Source organism: Bombina bombina, chromosome 6 (genome assembly GCF_027579735.1).
Source record: "Bombina bombina isolate aBomBom1 chromosome 6, aBomBom1.pri, whole genome shotgun sequence".
Lineage (NCBI taxonomy): Eukaryota > Metazoa > Chordata > Amphibia > Anura > Bombinatoridae > Bombina > Bombina bombina.
In genome coordinates this window covers 1,073,014,941-1,073,030,522 of record NC_069504.1, presented here as the reverse complement: position 1 = coordinate 1,073,030,522, position 15,582 = coordinate 1,073,014,941, and the positions used below count along the sequence as shown (strand labels likewise).

Genomic DNA, 15,582 nt, shown 5'->3' with positions numbered 1-15,582 from the left:
ATATAGATTCACAGCACTTAGCTTTCTCCATATCACTAGGTTATCCACTGGAATTCTCCCAAGAAGTTACGTGTGAAGAACAAGCATGTGGAGTTCTTCAGGAATCTCTACCTGACCTTTTTGGAATATGATGGGAACCTACTAAGGAGGGAACTGTTTGGTTGCCCCAGCGAAGCTGACATTAACAGTGAAAATGTAAGTAGCGCTGTGTCACAGAAAATGTAACCAATGATAAACTGTGAGACCATGAAAACTACAAGACGTGAGAGTAAAAAAGAAGTGAGAAAAGGCCTATAGGCGATCTGACAACCCACAGTGCCCCCGGGCAAAAAAAGGGACAGTCAACTCCAACATTTGTATTGTTTAAAAAGATAGATAATCCCTTTATTACCCATTCCCAGTTTTGCTTAGCCAGCGCAGTTATATTAATACACGTTTTACCTCTGTGATTATCTTGTAATATAACAATATTAGTTGTGCAAAGCTGGGGAATGGGTAGTAAAGGAGTTCTCTATCTTTTTAAATAATAACAATCTTAGTGTTGACTGTACCTTTAAAGGCCACCTTCAGCCCTGCATCTCCCTAGGTAGCATTAGAGTGATTCTGTCCAAATTGTGCAAAGACAAGTGCTCAAATGTCTGTTTTTGTTTTTTTTTATTTACATTTTTATTAGATTTTCATCATACAGATTAATAAAATTGACAATAAAAGAAACAAAAGCAAAACAAAGACATAAATAATAAAATAATAGTTTGTTGTACATTGACATCAGATCTGGTAATCACGATAATATGAGACTGTCATCGCTCTATTTTTTTTTTCTATCTTTCCAGGAAGCGTAAAGAGGACTATATCAGAAACCCTTTATTATGAGCTCTTTTATCTCATGTCACTGCCCAATATATATCACCAACTTTAGTACCCACCAGAGCCCTTATATATTCTTATTCTTATTTAGATTGCGCTTGTATCACCCCCATATACTCTTCCCACAAGAATCTTATAGATTGGTATTCTTCTGGTTTGCTGATAGTGGTATTTTTCTAGGGATAATAGCCTTGATACCTTCTCCCTCCACTCTTGAACCTTAGGGACCCTAGCACTTTTCCATAACCTTGGTATTAGCGGTTTACCACAGCTTAACATAATATATAGCAGCGTTGATCTCAGTTTACACTTTATTTTAGGTACTTTATTAAATAAGAATACAAGTGGATTATTTCCTAATTGGATTGTTAGAATATTTTCTATTTCTATCTGTATACTATTCCAATAATGTCTTAACAAGGGACAAATCCACCATATATGTGAGAGGGTTCCTTCCTGACCACATCCTCTCCAACATAGTTTGTTAGTATTTGAGAATATATTAGATAATCTTTTTGGGGTCAGGTACCATCTGGTAAGTATCTTCATATTGGTCTATGTGATATTCATAGAAGAGGGTGCTTTCCCCATCTGGTGGAAGATTATCTGCCACTCCTTTGGCGCCAAAGACCGTTGCAGTTCACCCTCCCACATTTTGGTATAGGATGGCAAATGCATTGCTTATAATAGTTTATATGACAGTGATAACCCCTTTTTCGAGGTACCTATAGAGTAGCATAGGGATTTAAAAGGAGTAAGTGATCTGACAAGGTCGGATTTCTTCTTATTGTGGTTGATGTAATGTGAAAGTTGGAGATATTCATACCAATTCTGACAGTTATATATATATGCTTGTCTGCTATTTCCGTCCTTGTCAACAATTTACCTTTATCTAAGACCGAGTATATCGGTACCCCGCAATGTATATCCATGCCCTCTGCCCTAGCTGTGTTGTGTCCCACTGGGGAATCCATGTTTGCTAATAAAGGAGTTAAGGGAGATGGAATGGATGAGATGCCCTTTTTGTTTTTTAATATTAGATCTCATACCTCTAGTGTTTCTGTTACTAGACCTGGAGGTAAGGTGCAAAGTTTCCTCTGTGGTCTATGTAGCCAACATTGGCTGCCCAAACTTTTTGTATCTGATAAATCATGCTCCAGCTTCACCCATTCCTTGTCATTGCTATGTTTGCAGCAATCTATAATTCTAGTTAATAAAGATGCTTGTTTATATATAGTAAATTAGGTACACTTAAACCGCCATTATATCTATCTCTATACATTATTTTCTTTGAAACCCTCTGCATTTTGTTCTGCCATATGAATGAGTTTACATTCTGTTGGAGCTTTTTTTTAAGTAGGCTCTTGAGAGTGTAATGGGTACGGTCTGAAATATATATAATATTCGTGGCAGAAATGACATTTTAAATGCATGGATTCGGCTCAGCCAGGAGAGATGTTTGCTTCTCCATCCATTTATTTCTATCTGTAGTTCTTTCAATAGTTGCAAGTAATTTAGTGTAATGAGTTCATCCTGTGTTCTTGCTATCTGTATTCCTAGATATGTCAGAGAGGTTTTTTGTATGGAGAAATTGTATTGTTGCTAATTTGTTGTAGCAATTCCTCAGACATCGCCATGCCCAGTACCTTCGATTTAGTTGTGTTTATTTTAAAATAGGAGTTGAGGCTATATAAATCAAATTCTGTCTGTAATGCCTTTAGGGATGTTAGGGGATGAGTTAGTGTCAATAGGATATCATCCGCATAAAGTGATAATTTATAGTGAGCGTCTCAAATCTTAATACCTTCAATATCAGTATTGTTACGTATTTTGGATGCCAAGACCTCCATGGCCAGAACAAATAAGAGGGGGGAAAAGGGCAGCCCTGTCTTGTCCCATTTATAATGGTGACAGTATTTGAGATGGAGTCATTAAGTTTAACCTTGGCTGAGGGGCAAGTGTATAGTGTGAAAATCCTATTGATCATTTGAGGCCCAAAGCCAAATTTGAGAAGGGTATGACGCAAGAAAGACCAATTGAGCCTATCAAAGGCCTTTTCGGCATCTATTTCTAAGAATATTGTGGGAATTTGTCAAATGTCTGTTTTAATACTTTTAATAATTAGCCCATTGGCTGCCACATTGCAAATACAATTTTAAAGGGACAGACAGAACATACAATTTTAAACAACTTTGCAATTCACTTCCATTAACAAAAAAAACTAAGATTAAATTAAAATTAAAAAATGTAATATTACAAAAAAATTAAAAAATCTAAAATTACTGAAAAAATAAACCAAAATATCCAAAATAATTTTTTAAACCTAATCTTATACCCCTATAAAAATAAAAAAAACACCCCAAAATAAAAACACTCCCTAATTTAAGAATAAACTATAGCCTGATTTGAAAAGCCAATAGGATTTCAGTAGCTCTCATCCTATTGGCTGATTTGAAAATTTCAGCCAATAGGAATGCAAGATACCCCAATATAAAACGGGTACCTTGCATTCAATCTTCAGTGTGCAGCAACGATCACATGAAGAGGATCCTCTACACTTCACGTCTCTGCGGCCGCTGGTCCTGCTCCACGCTGCCTTCGATTTACGCCACCTTCGCTCCGGATGAAGAAAGATGTCCCCGCGCTGGATGAAGATGGAGCCGCCTGGAAGAAGATCTTGACCGCCGGACTTCAGGAATAGTGAGTACCTATTTCGGGGTTAGAATTAGGGGTTTTCTTTTATTTTTTTGGGTGTTTTTTTATTTTTAGATTAGGGCTTTTTTGTTTTAATGGGCAGCAATAGAGCTGTTTGCCCTTTTAAGGGCAATGTCCATACATATGCCCCTTTAGGGGCAATGGGCATCTTAGTTTTTTTTAGAGTTAGGTATTTTTATTTTGAGGGGGTTTACTTTTAGGGGTAATTTGTAACTTTTAACACTAAAAGAACTGATCGCTTTAGGGCAATGCCCTACAAAAGGCCCTATTAAGGGATATTGGTAGTTTATTATTAGATTAGGGGGTGTTTTTATTTTGGGATACCTTTTTTATTTTTATAGGAGTATTAGATTAGTTTTAAATTTTTTTATTATGGATAATTTCATTGGTGGTTTAGGAGTTAATACATAAATGCACTTATTTGCGTTGTGGGTGAATAGACATACATCGTCTATAAGGCAACATTACTTTGGACTGCCTTATATCTTATAATATATATCTAACAAACAACCTGCAGAAATAAGAATAACACAAGGAACCAGTGGGCTACTGGGAAGTGTGTACATATATAGCACTCAACAACATTCGACAAAAAATAGATATAATATCATCAATGGGGAAATACAATATTGAAAACATCCGGACAAGGGTAACTGGGACAAGGAAACTGGGACAAGGAAACCACACCTACTAATGGGTACGATACTATCTACTCCTGTTCTATTGTAAGAGGTGAATACCAAGGATTATAAAGTGTAATTTTAGCATGGATAGGCTGTATTATTATTACAATGGGTATATATGTGTGGAGGAACTTCCTTATGGTATAGTAAGTGTGCCCAATTTAGTTTAGTTCAAAAGTATTTTTTTTCCATTTTAGAATTGCCTAGATATATTGGGGTACACAGAGTAGTAAATTACCCCAAGGTGTAATAATTGTAGTGGCCCACGGGTATAATGCAGTGAAAACGCTCAACAATACAGGCAGGGAGGACAGAGTATAGCCGCTGGCTTTGAGATATTATGTTACCGTAGTGAAGTAAAACTACTGCAGTACAAATTTTAGTAACGTAATTAACTCCAGAGGGTTGCCAATACGGTGGCAGGCTAAAAAAATAGGATCAATTAGCTATGGCACCTAAAACTGATTGCTGAGCCTAAACAGTGACGACTGTCATCAACAGGAGGGGACATGCTGTAATCTAATGACAATTATTTTATTGTTCCCCCTTAATATGAAAGTGTTGATGTGGTCCTGTGCCTTAGCCTGGTTTGTATTGAATAATAAAGAGCAATCAGGTGTAAAACACTGTAAACTATGTGCACCTTAAATACTGGTACATTATAACGGTAGGAAATTGTTACGGCAGAGATTATTTGGTGACTATACAATTCAGTACTGAGAACTATGACCCAGGAGGGCAGGTAGTCCAAGCTACTAGATATCCATTAGCATACTTAGATATGTAACCGAAGTAAAATAACATTGGATATGTACATCAAAGGATTACTGGCTAATATGTATCTTATTTTAGCTCAAAGAGTAGTGACAATATTTATCTGTTGACCAAATCAGTACACCTGTTAATAAATAAGGCTATGACTACGGCGAAACCATTTGTCAGCCAAATGCAAATTAACATTAACAGTAAATAGCTAGTAAATGTAGAAGATATAGGAGAAATGCCAATGCAAGTTAAAAAATAAGATAGAGTGTGGAGAGAGACTGCTATGTCCCTACTCCCCCTAACATGTTTCACATAACTGCTTTTTCAAAGGTGGGACGCCCGCCTCAGATCCGCACTAATATAGACAAATGGCTGAGTGACGTCATGGATAGAAAGCAATTCAATAGGTGGAGGTACATACTGACTGCTGATAGGTCAGTAAGGGGGGCGTGATAGCCTTGATGCGTGCACCGTATACACGAGCATGTGGAGGTTGCTAGGTAACCAAGATCGCGTATCTCATCGCTTGGATCATCATATGATTAAACAAACAGATTTAATTCAGAGGATATATAAAAGAGAAACGTAACAAATAATGATGTAAATATGTAGTAACGGACTTGAGCTAGCGCTGTAATGATCTTAGATTATACACATATTCAATACATTACTTATATTTAACCATACACAAAAATATATATATATGTATGTTAGGTATGTTTGAAATGGATAATGTTACAGATTGAATGCAGTAAAATATAAGCCACTCCAGACAGTGAGGCCTTTTTATGAAAGGTCTTGTGGACCTGATCCGACAGTGCGGATCAGGTCTGCAAGACCTCGCTGAATGTGGAGAGCAATAAGCTCTCCGTATTCAGCATTGCACCAGCAGCTCACAAGAGAACGCTGCCCCCTGCTGACTCGCGGCTTATAGCCCGCCAGCAGGGAGGTGTCAATCAACCCGATCGTATTTGATCGGGTTGAATTGCGGCGATTCCTGTTGGCCTGCTCAGAGCAGGCGGACAGGGTTATGGAGCAGCGGTCTTTAGAAACAGGGCCCTTCAAGCCCCATATGGGCTTGATAAATGGGCCTCAGTGACTCAAAAGAAAAATTCAAATTAAAGGGGAAATAATATCTCCTTAGTGTTACAGTATCAAAGATAAACCTGCTATGTAGAACAGGTATCATAAGCCCAAATAGTGGGGGATGTGTGATAATGGTGAGCCCTCCTGATAAGGGCAAGTGTGTCATGGGTAACTGAGGTGTAGTGACAGTGACCAGGATGTGAGAAAAATGGTTGAAATAAAAGGATTACTAAAATACCAAACAATAGGATGCAATGAACTGGGGTGGTGGGGGTGGTAAGTGGTGAAATAGTCGAATATGTGATCACTAGTAAAGGCAAAGTTTGTAATAGCACTCCTTTCTTTCGTAAAAGATACTATGGAAGTACTTGAAAAACTTGACAACATCACTGTTAAGAAGACAAAGTGGTTGGTGACTGCAGATGTGGAGGCACTTTATACATCCATAGCCCATAACAAAGAACTCCAGGCAGTACAATTCTTTTTAGAAGAAGGTTCAAAAGAAGAAGATACACATGATCATTGTATTCTTGAACTATTAGAATTCGTACCTAAGTACAATTTCTTTACCTTTGCCAACTTATTCTATCTACAGATACAAGGCACGGCGTTGGGCACAGCATGTGCATCCACATGCGCCAAACTCTTTCTTGGGTGGTGGGAGAGACAATGTGTATTTTTAGATATATACACAGATGATACCAATCTAATACCACTTTGGATCCACTACATAGATGATATTATGTTTCTATGGGAAGGTACCCAGGAGGAATTGGAGACTTTTTGGGGTAAGTTAAATGATAATTTGCTGAATATTAAATTAACATACACCATGAGTCAATTAAAAATAGAGTTCTTGGATCTGACAATTTTCAAAGATACAGAGGGCAAATTCCATACTGACCTCTTCAGGAAACCCACAGCTACTAATAGCCTACTGCACCAAATCAGCGCCCATGCCCCTGGCACTACCAAATCCCTACCTGTGGGAAAATTTCTTAGGGTAAGGAGAAATTGTAATAATCTATCTTTATTTAAGGTGCAGGCAAAAGATCTAGAGAAGAGACTATTGGATAGAGGATACAGCAAAAGAGGGATCAAAAAAGCCAGATCAAGAGCCCTAAATACCAACAGAACCGATGTGCTCAAAAAGAAGAAAGAGAAAGAGGATCAGACCAGACTGATACTCACATATAACCCTGGAACATACTACTATTGGATCCAGATTTAAAACCTATTGTTTGTGATTCTGTTAAAGTGGTATATATAAGAACTCAAAGTATTAAAAATATGGTCTCCAGCAGCCACTTTGAAGTGGGCAAAACTAGGACATCTTTCTCTTGTGGGATATTCTCATTCCCAACAGGAAGTTGCAAGAGGACACCCACAGCAGAGCTGTAATATAGCTCCTCCCCTAACTGTCATACCCAGTCATTCTCTTGCAACTCTCAACAAGCAAGGACGTTGTAGGAGAGAGTGGTTAAATATAGCTAGTTTATTTTCTTCAATCAAAAGTTTGTTATTTTTAAATAGTACCGGAGTTGTGCTATTTTATCTCAGGCAGTAAATAGAAGAAGAATCTGCCTGAGGTTTCTATGATCTTAGCAGGTTGTAACTAAGATCCATTGCTATTCTCACATATGTCTGAGGGGATTACACAGATGAGGTAACTTCAACGAGAGAATGGCGTGCAGTTTATTCTGCTATCAGGTATGTGCAGTTATAATTTTTTCTAGAGATGGAAAACACTAGAAAAGGCTGCTGATACCGGATTAATGTAAGTTAAGCCTGAATACAGTGATTTAATAACGACTGGTATCATGCTTACTCCCAGGGGTAATACCCTTATGATATTTACAATATAAAACGTTTGCTGGCATGTTTAATCGTTTTTATATATGCTTTGGTGATAAAACTTTATTGGGGCCAATTTTTTTCCACATGGCTGGCTTAAATTTTGACTAGAAACAATTTCCACTGTTGTAGTATAAAAGTTACAGTTGGTGCAGTTAAAATTACAAACTGTGACATCCAGCTTCCCTCAAAGGCCCTCTGAATGCTATAGGACATCTCTAAAGGGCCCAAAGGCTTTCCAAAGTCATTTATTGGGGAAGGTAGGGCCACAGCTTGCTGTGGCAGTTGGTTGTGACTGTTAAAAAACGTCTATTTCGTTTTTTTGATCCGTTTTTTTAACTAAGGGGTTAATCATCCATTTGCAAGTGGGTGCAATGCTCTGTTAGCCTATTATACACACTGTAAAAATTTCGTTTGATTTACTGCATTTTCAAATTCTGACAAAATTTGTTTCTCTTAAAGGCACAGTACCGTTTTTTATATTTGCTTGTTAACTTGATTTAAAGTGTTTTCCAAGCTTGCTAGTCTCATTGCTATTCTGTATAAACATGTCTGACATAGAAGAAACTCCTTGTTTATTATGTTTAAAAGCCATGGTGGAACCCCCTCTTAGAATGTGTACCAAATGTACTGATTTAATTTTATGCAATAAAGATCATTTTCTGTCTTTAAAAAATGTATCACCAGAGGAATCTGACGAGGGGGAAGTTATGCCGACTAACTTTCCCCACGTGTCAGACCCTTTGACTCCCGCTTAAGGGACTCACGCTCAAATGGCGCCAAGTGCATCTAGGGCGCCCATAGCATTTACTTTACAAGACATGGCGGCAGTCATGGATAATACACTGTCAGCGGTATTAGCCAGACTGCCTGAACTTAGAGGTAAGCGAGATAGCTCTGGGGTGAGACAAAATGCAGAGCATACTGATGCTTTAAGAACCATGTCTGATACTGCCTCACAATATGCAGAAGCTGAGGAAAGAGAGCTTCAGTCAGTGGGTGATGTTAATGACTCAGGAAAGATACCTGATTCTAATATTTCTACATTTAAATTTAAGCTTGAACACCTCCGCGTGTTGCTTAGGGAGGTTTTAGCTGCTCTGAATGACTGTGATACCATTGCAGTGCCAGAGAAATTGTGTAGACTGGATAAATACTTTGCAGTGCCGGTGTGTACTGATGTTTTTCCAAATACCTAAAAGGTTTACAGAAATTATTAATAAGGAATGGGATAGACCAGGTGTGCCGTTCTCTTCCCCTCCTATTTTTAGAAAAATGTTTCCAATAGACCACATGGGACTTATGGCAGACAGTCCCTAAGGTGGAGGGAGCAGTTTCTACTCTAGTAAAGCGTACTACTATCCCTGTCGAGGACAGTTGTGCTTTTTTTTTTTTAGATCCAATGGATAAAAAATTAGAGGTTACCTTAAGAAAATATTTATTCAACAGGGTTTTATCCTACAGCCCCTTGCATGCATTGCCCCTGTCACTGCTGCTGCGGCGTACTGGTTTGAGTCTCTGGAAGAGGCTTTACAGGTAGTGACTCCATTGGATGACATACTTGGCAAACTTAGAGCACTTAAGCTAGCCAATTCTTTTATTCTGATGCCATTGTTCATTTGACTAAACTAACGGCTAAGAATTCTGGTTTTGCTATACAGGCGCGCAGAGCGCTATGGCTTAGATCATGGTCAGCTGACGTGAATTCAAAATCTAAGCTACTTAACATTCCCTTCAAGGGGCAGACCCTATTCGGGCCTGGTTGAAGGAGATTATTCCTGATATCACTGGAGGAAAAGGTCATGCCCTTCCTCAGGACAGGTCCAAATCTAGGGCCAAACAGTCTAATTTTCGTGCCTTTCAAAACTTCAAGGCAGGTGCGGCATCAACTTCCTCTAATAATAAACAAGAGGGAACTTTTGCTCAATCCAAGACGGTCTGGAGACCAAACCTGACATTGAAAAAAGGTAAGCAGGTAAAAAAGCCTGCTGCTGACTCTAAGACAGCATGAAGGAACGGCCCCCTATCCGGGAACGGATCTAGTAGGGGGCAGAATTTCACTCTTTGCCCAGGCGTGGGCAAGAGATGTTCAGGATCCCTGGGCGTTGGAAATTATATCCCAGGGATATCTTCTGGACTTCAAAGCTTCCCCCCCAAAAGGGAGATTTCACCTTTCACAATTATCTGCACACCAGATAAAGAGAGAGGCATTCTTACACTGTGTACGAGTCCTCCTAGTTATGGGAGTGATCCATCCAGTTCCAAAGGAGGAACAGGGACAGGGTTTTTACTCAAATCTGTTTGTGGTTCCCAAAAAAGAGGGAACCTTCAGACCAATTTTGGATCTAAAGATCTTAAACAAATTCCTCAAAGTTCCGTCGTTCAAGATGGAAACTATTCGTACCATCCTACCACTGATCCAGGAGGGTCAGTATATGACTAAAGTGGATCTAAAGGATGCTTATCTTCACATTCCGATACACAAAGATCATCATCGGTTTCTCAGGTTTGCCTTTTAAGATAGGCATTACCAGTTGTAGCTCTTCCCTTGGGATTAGCTACAGCCCCAAGAATCTTTACAAAGGTTCTAGGGTCACTTATGGCGGTCCTAAGGCCGCGGGGCATAGCAGTAGCCACTTATTTAGACGACATCCTGATACAGGCGTCAAACTTCCAAATTGCCAAGTCTCATACGGACGTAGTACTGGCATTTCTGTGGTCGCATGGGTGGAAAGTGAACGAGGAAAAGAGTTCTCTATCCCCACTCACAAGAGTTTCCTTTCTAGGGACTCTGATAGATTCTGTAGAAATGAAAATTCAACTGACGAAGTCCAGGTTATCAAAGCTTTTAAATTCCTGCCGGGTTCTTCATTCCATTCCGCGCCCTTCGGTGGTTCAGTGTATGGAAGTAATCGGCTTAATGGTAGCGGCAATGGACATAATGCCGTTTGCACGCTTACATCTCAGACCGCTGCAACTATGCATGCTCAGTCAGTGGAGCGGGGATTACACAGATTTGTTCCCTCAACTTAATCTGGACCAAGAGACCAGGGATTCTCTTCTCTGGTGGCTATCTCGGGTCCATCTGTCCAAAGGTATGACCTTTTGCAGGCCAGATTGGACAATTTTTACAACAGATGCCAGCCTTCTAGGTTGGGGTGCAGTCTGGAACTCCCTGAAGGCTCAGGGATCGTGGACTCAGGAGGAGTCTCTCCTTCCATTAAATATTCTGGAACTAAGAGCGATATTCAAGGCTCTTCAGGCTTGGCCTCAGTTAGCAACTCTGAGGTACATCAGATTTCAGTCGGACAACATCACGACTGTAGCTTACATCAACCATCAAGGGGGAACGAGAAGTTCCCTAGAGATGTTAGAAGGTTCAAAAATAATTCGCTGGGCAGAGATTCACTCTTGCCACCTATCAGCTATCCATATCCCAGGTGTAGAGCACTGGGAGGCGGATTTTCTAAGTCGTCAGACTTTTCATCCGGGAGAGTGGGAACTCCATCCGGAGGCATTTGCACAACTGATTCATCGTTGGGGCAAACCAGAACTGGATCTCATGGCGTCTCGCCAGAACACCAAGCTTCCGTGTTACGGATCCAGGTCCAGGGATCCCAAGGCGACACTGATAGATGCTCTAGCAGCGCCCTGGTCTTTCAACCTGGCTTATGTGTTTCCACCGTTTCCTCTGCTCCCTCGACTGATTGCCAAGATCAAGCAGGAGAGAGCATCGGTGATTCTGATAGCACCTGCGTGGCCACGCAGGACCTGGTATGCAGATCTAGTGGACATGTCATTCTTTCCACCATGGTCTCTGCCTCTGAAGCAGGACCTTATACTTCAGGGTCCTTTCAACCATCCAAATCTAATTTCTCTGAGGCTGACTGCCTGGAGATTGAACGCTTGATTTTATCAAAGCGTGGCTTCTCCGAGTCAGTTATTGATACCTTAAGACAGGCACGAAAGCCTGTCACCAGGAAAATTTACCATAAGGTATGGCATAGATATCTTTATTGCTGTGAATCCAAGGTTTACTCATGGAGTAAGGTCAGGATTGCTAGGATATTATCTTTTCTCCAAGAAGGTTTGGAAAAAAGATTGTCAGCTAGTTAAGCGTCTGGCAGATGTTCCAGACGTTCAGGCATTTTGTCAGGCTTTAGTTAGAATCAAGCCTGTGTTTAAACCTGTTGCTCCACCATGGAGCTTAAACTTGGTTCTTAAGGTTCTTCAAGAAGTTCCGTTTGAACCTCTTCATTCCATAGATATCAAGCTTTTATCTTGGAAAGTTCTTTTTTTGGTAGCTATTTCCTCGGCTCGTAGAGTCTCTGAGCTATCTGCCTTACAATGTGATTCTCCTTATCTGATTTTTCATACGGATAAGGTAGTCCTGCGTACCAAACCTGGGTTCTTACCTAAGGTGGTATCTAACAAGAATATCAATCAAGAGATTGTTGTTCCATCCTTGTGTTACACAATTTGGACGTGGTCCGTGCTTTAAAGTTTTACTTACAAGCTACTAAAGATTTTCGTCAAACATCTGCTTTGTTTGTTGTCTACTCTGGACAGAGGAGAAGTCAAAAGGCTTCGGCAACCTCTTTTTCTTTTTGACTAAGAAGCTTAATCCGCTTAGCCTATGAGACTGCTGGACAGCAACCTCCTGAAAGGATTACAGCTCATTCCACTAGAGCTGTGGCTTCCACTTGGGCCTTTAAAAATGAGGCTTCTTTTGATCAGATTTGCAAGGCGACGACTTGGTCTTCGCTTCATATTTTTTCAAAATTTTACAAATTTTATACTTTTGCTTCTTCGGAGGCTATATTTGGGAGAAAGGTTTTACGGGCAGTGGTTCCTTCCATTTAAGTTCCTGCCTTGTCCTTCATCCGTGTACTTTAGCTTTGGTATTGGTATCCCACAAGTAATGGATGATCCGTGGACTGGATACACCTTACAAGAGAAAACACAATTTATGCTTACCTGATAAATGTATTTCTCTTGTGTATCCAGTCCACGGCCCGCCCTGTCATTTTAAGGCAGTTAATTTTTAAATTTAAACTACAGTAACCACTGCACCCTATGGTTCCTCCTTTCTCGGCTTGTTTTCGGTCGAATGACTGGCTATGACAGTTAGGGGAGGAGCTATATTACAGCTCTGCTGTGGGTGTCCTCTTGCAACTTCCTGTTGGGAATGAGAATATCCCACAAGTAATGGATGATCCGTGGACTGGATACACCACAAGAGAAATAAATTTATCAGGTAAGCATAAATTGTGTTATTGTACCTGGGTCTTTCCCATGTGGGTCTTGTTCAAGCTGTAACTATATCAGAAAGACAGATAGCATCCAAGATCGATTCCCACAAAATGAAAAATTATATCAGTTGCACTACCAATAGCATTATATATGCATTGTTTTGTACTTGCTCCATGATCTACGTTGGCATGACAAGTCAAAAACTACATGTCAGACTTCAAGAACATGTCAGAAGTATTAAAAATGCAAGCAAAGATCAAGAAGAGGGCAAGACCCTTACCTCAGTTGCATCACACTTCCTATTGTACCACAATTCCAATACCCAAGATATTCAATGTCAAGGGATTGAGAAAGTTTCACTAGGTATAAGAGGAGGTAAACTTGAATCAGCCCTCTTGAGGGCAGAATGTAGATGGATTTATCTCTTAGATTGCGTTCACCCTAAAGGACTAAATTAGCAGAATAATTTTTATTGTTTCCTATAATGGGAATGTAATATAAACTATTTAGTGATAATTATCATATAGAGATTGATACATAAACTACATCATACAATTATTCAATTGTTTTATTGCTTCCTTCCCACTACCAGGTCCCTGCTTGTCCTCCTCTATGACGCGGTTTTTATAAGATGTTCACACACTGTTTTGTCTTTTTTTGGCCCATACATGCTTGTCACTTTATGTCTAGCGAATCACTTTTTTGACCACTTACACTCGCATTTCCCAGGTTGGCTATATTCCACCTGTCTCTCATATCCATAACAGAGTTGCCATTACTGATGATCGCATATTCTACTATTTCACCACTCACCACATTCCACCACCCCAGTTGATTGCATCCTATTGTTTGGGATTCTAGTAATCCTTTTATTTCAACCATTTTTCTCACATCCTGGACACTGTCACTACACCTCAGTTACCCATGACACACTTGCCCTTATCAGGAGGGCTCACCATTATCACCCCCCCCCCCCCCCCCCACACACACACACACACACACTTTTTGGGCTTATGATACCTGTTCTACATCAGGTTTATCTTTGACACTGTAACACTCAGAAGATATTATTTCCCCTTTAATTTGAATTTTTCTTTTGAGTTACTGTCTGGAGTAGCTTATATTTTACCGCTTTCAATCTGTAACATTATCCATTTTAAACATACCTAACATACATATATATATATATATTTTGTGTATGGTTAAATATAAGTAATGTATTGAATATGTGTATAATCTAAGATCATTACAGCGCTAGCTCAAGTCCGTTACTACATATTTACATCATTATGTGTTACTTGTATTACGTTTGTCTTTTATATATCCTCTGAATTAAATCTGTTTGTTTAATCATATGATGATCCAAGCGATGAGATACGCGATCTTGGTTTCCTAGCAACCTCTATATGCTCGTGTAAACAGTGCATGCATCAGGGCTATCACACCCCCCTTATTGACCTATCAGCAGTCAGTATTTACCTCCACCTATTGAATTGCTTTCTATCCATGACGTCACTCAGCCATTTGTCTATATTAGTCCGGATCTGAGGTGGGCGTCCCACATTTGTAAAAGCAGTTATGCGAAACATGTTAGGGGGAGTAGGGACATAGCAGTCTCTCTCCACATTCTACCTTATTTTTTAACTTGCATTGGCATTTCTCCTATATCGTCTACATTTACAAGCTATTTACTGTTAATGTTATTTTGAATTTTGCTGACAAATGGTGTCGCCATAGTAAAAGCCTTATTTATTAAAAGGTGTACTGATTTGGTCAACAGATAAATATTGTCACTACTCTTTGAGCTAAAATAAGATACATATTAGCCAGTAATCCTTTGATGTACATACCCAATGTTATTTAACTTCGGTTAAATATCTAAGTATGTTAATGGTTATCTAGTAGATTGGACTGCCTGCCCACCTGGGTCATAGTTCTCAGTACTGAATTGTCTAGTCACCAAATAATCTCTAGCCGGATTCCCGGCCATAACAATTTCCTACCGTTATGTACCAGTATTTAAGGTGCACATAGTTTATAGTGTGTTTTACACCTAATTGCTCTTTATTATTCAATACAAACCAGGCTAAGGCACAGGACCACATTGACACTTTCATATTAAGGGGGAACAATAAAATTATTGTCATTAGATTCATACGATTACATTGTGTCCCCTGTTGATGACAGTCTTCACTGTTTAGGCTCAGCAATCAGTTTTAGGTGCCCTACCTAATTGATCTTATTATTTTAGCTTGCCACCGTATTTGCAACTCTCTGGAGTTAATTATGGTACTAAAATTTGTACTGCAGTAGTTTTACTTCACTACGCTAACATAATATCTCGAAGCCAGCGGCTATA

General features: G+C 39.5%; 1 protein-coding gene across 3 annotated transcripts in view; it reads left to right on the top strand.

Annotated features, from left to right (window-relative positions):
- Positions 1-15,582, top strand: part of LARGE1 (LARGE xylosyl- and glucuronyltransferase 1) — a 1,302,608-nt gene that overhangs the window by 1,189,010 nt on the left and 98,016 nt on the right. For all 3 annotated transcript variants that reach the window (XM_053718971.1, XM_053718973.1, XM_053718970.1), the window contains one exon: positions 40-195. In XM_053718971.1, coding sequence (XP_053574946.1) covers positions 40-195 — 156 coding nt within the window. The remainder of the gene's footprint in view (positions 1-39; positions 196-15,582) is intronic.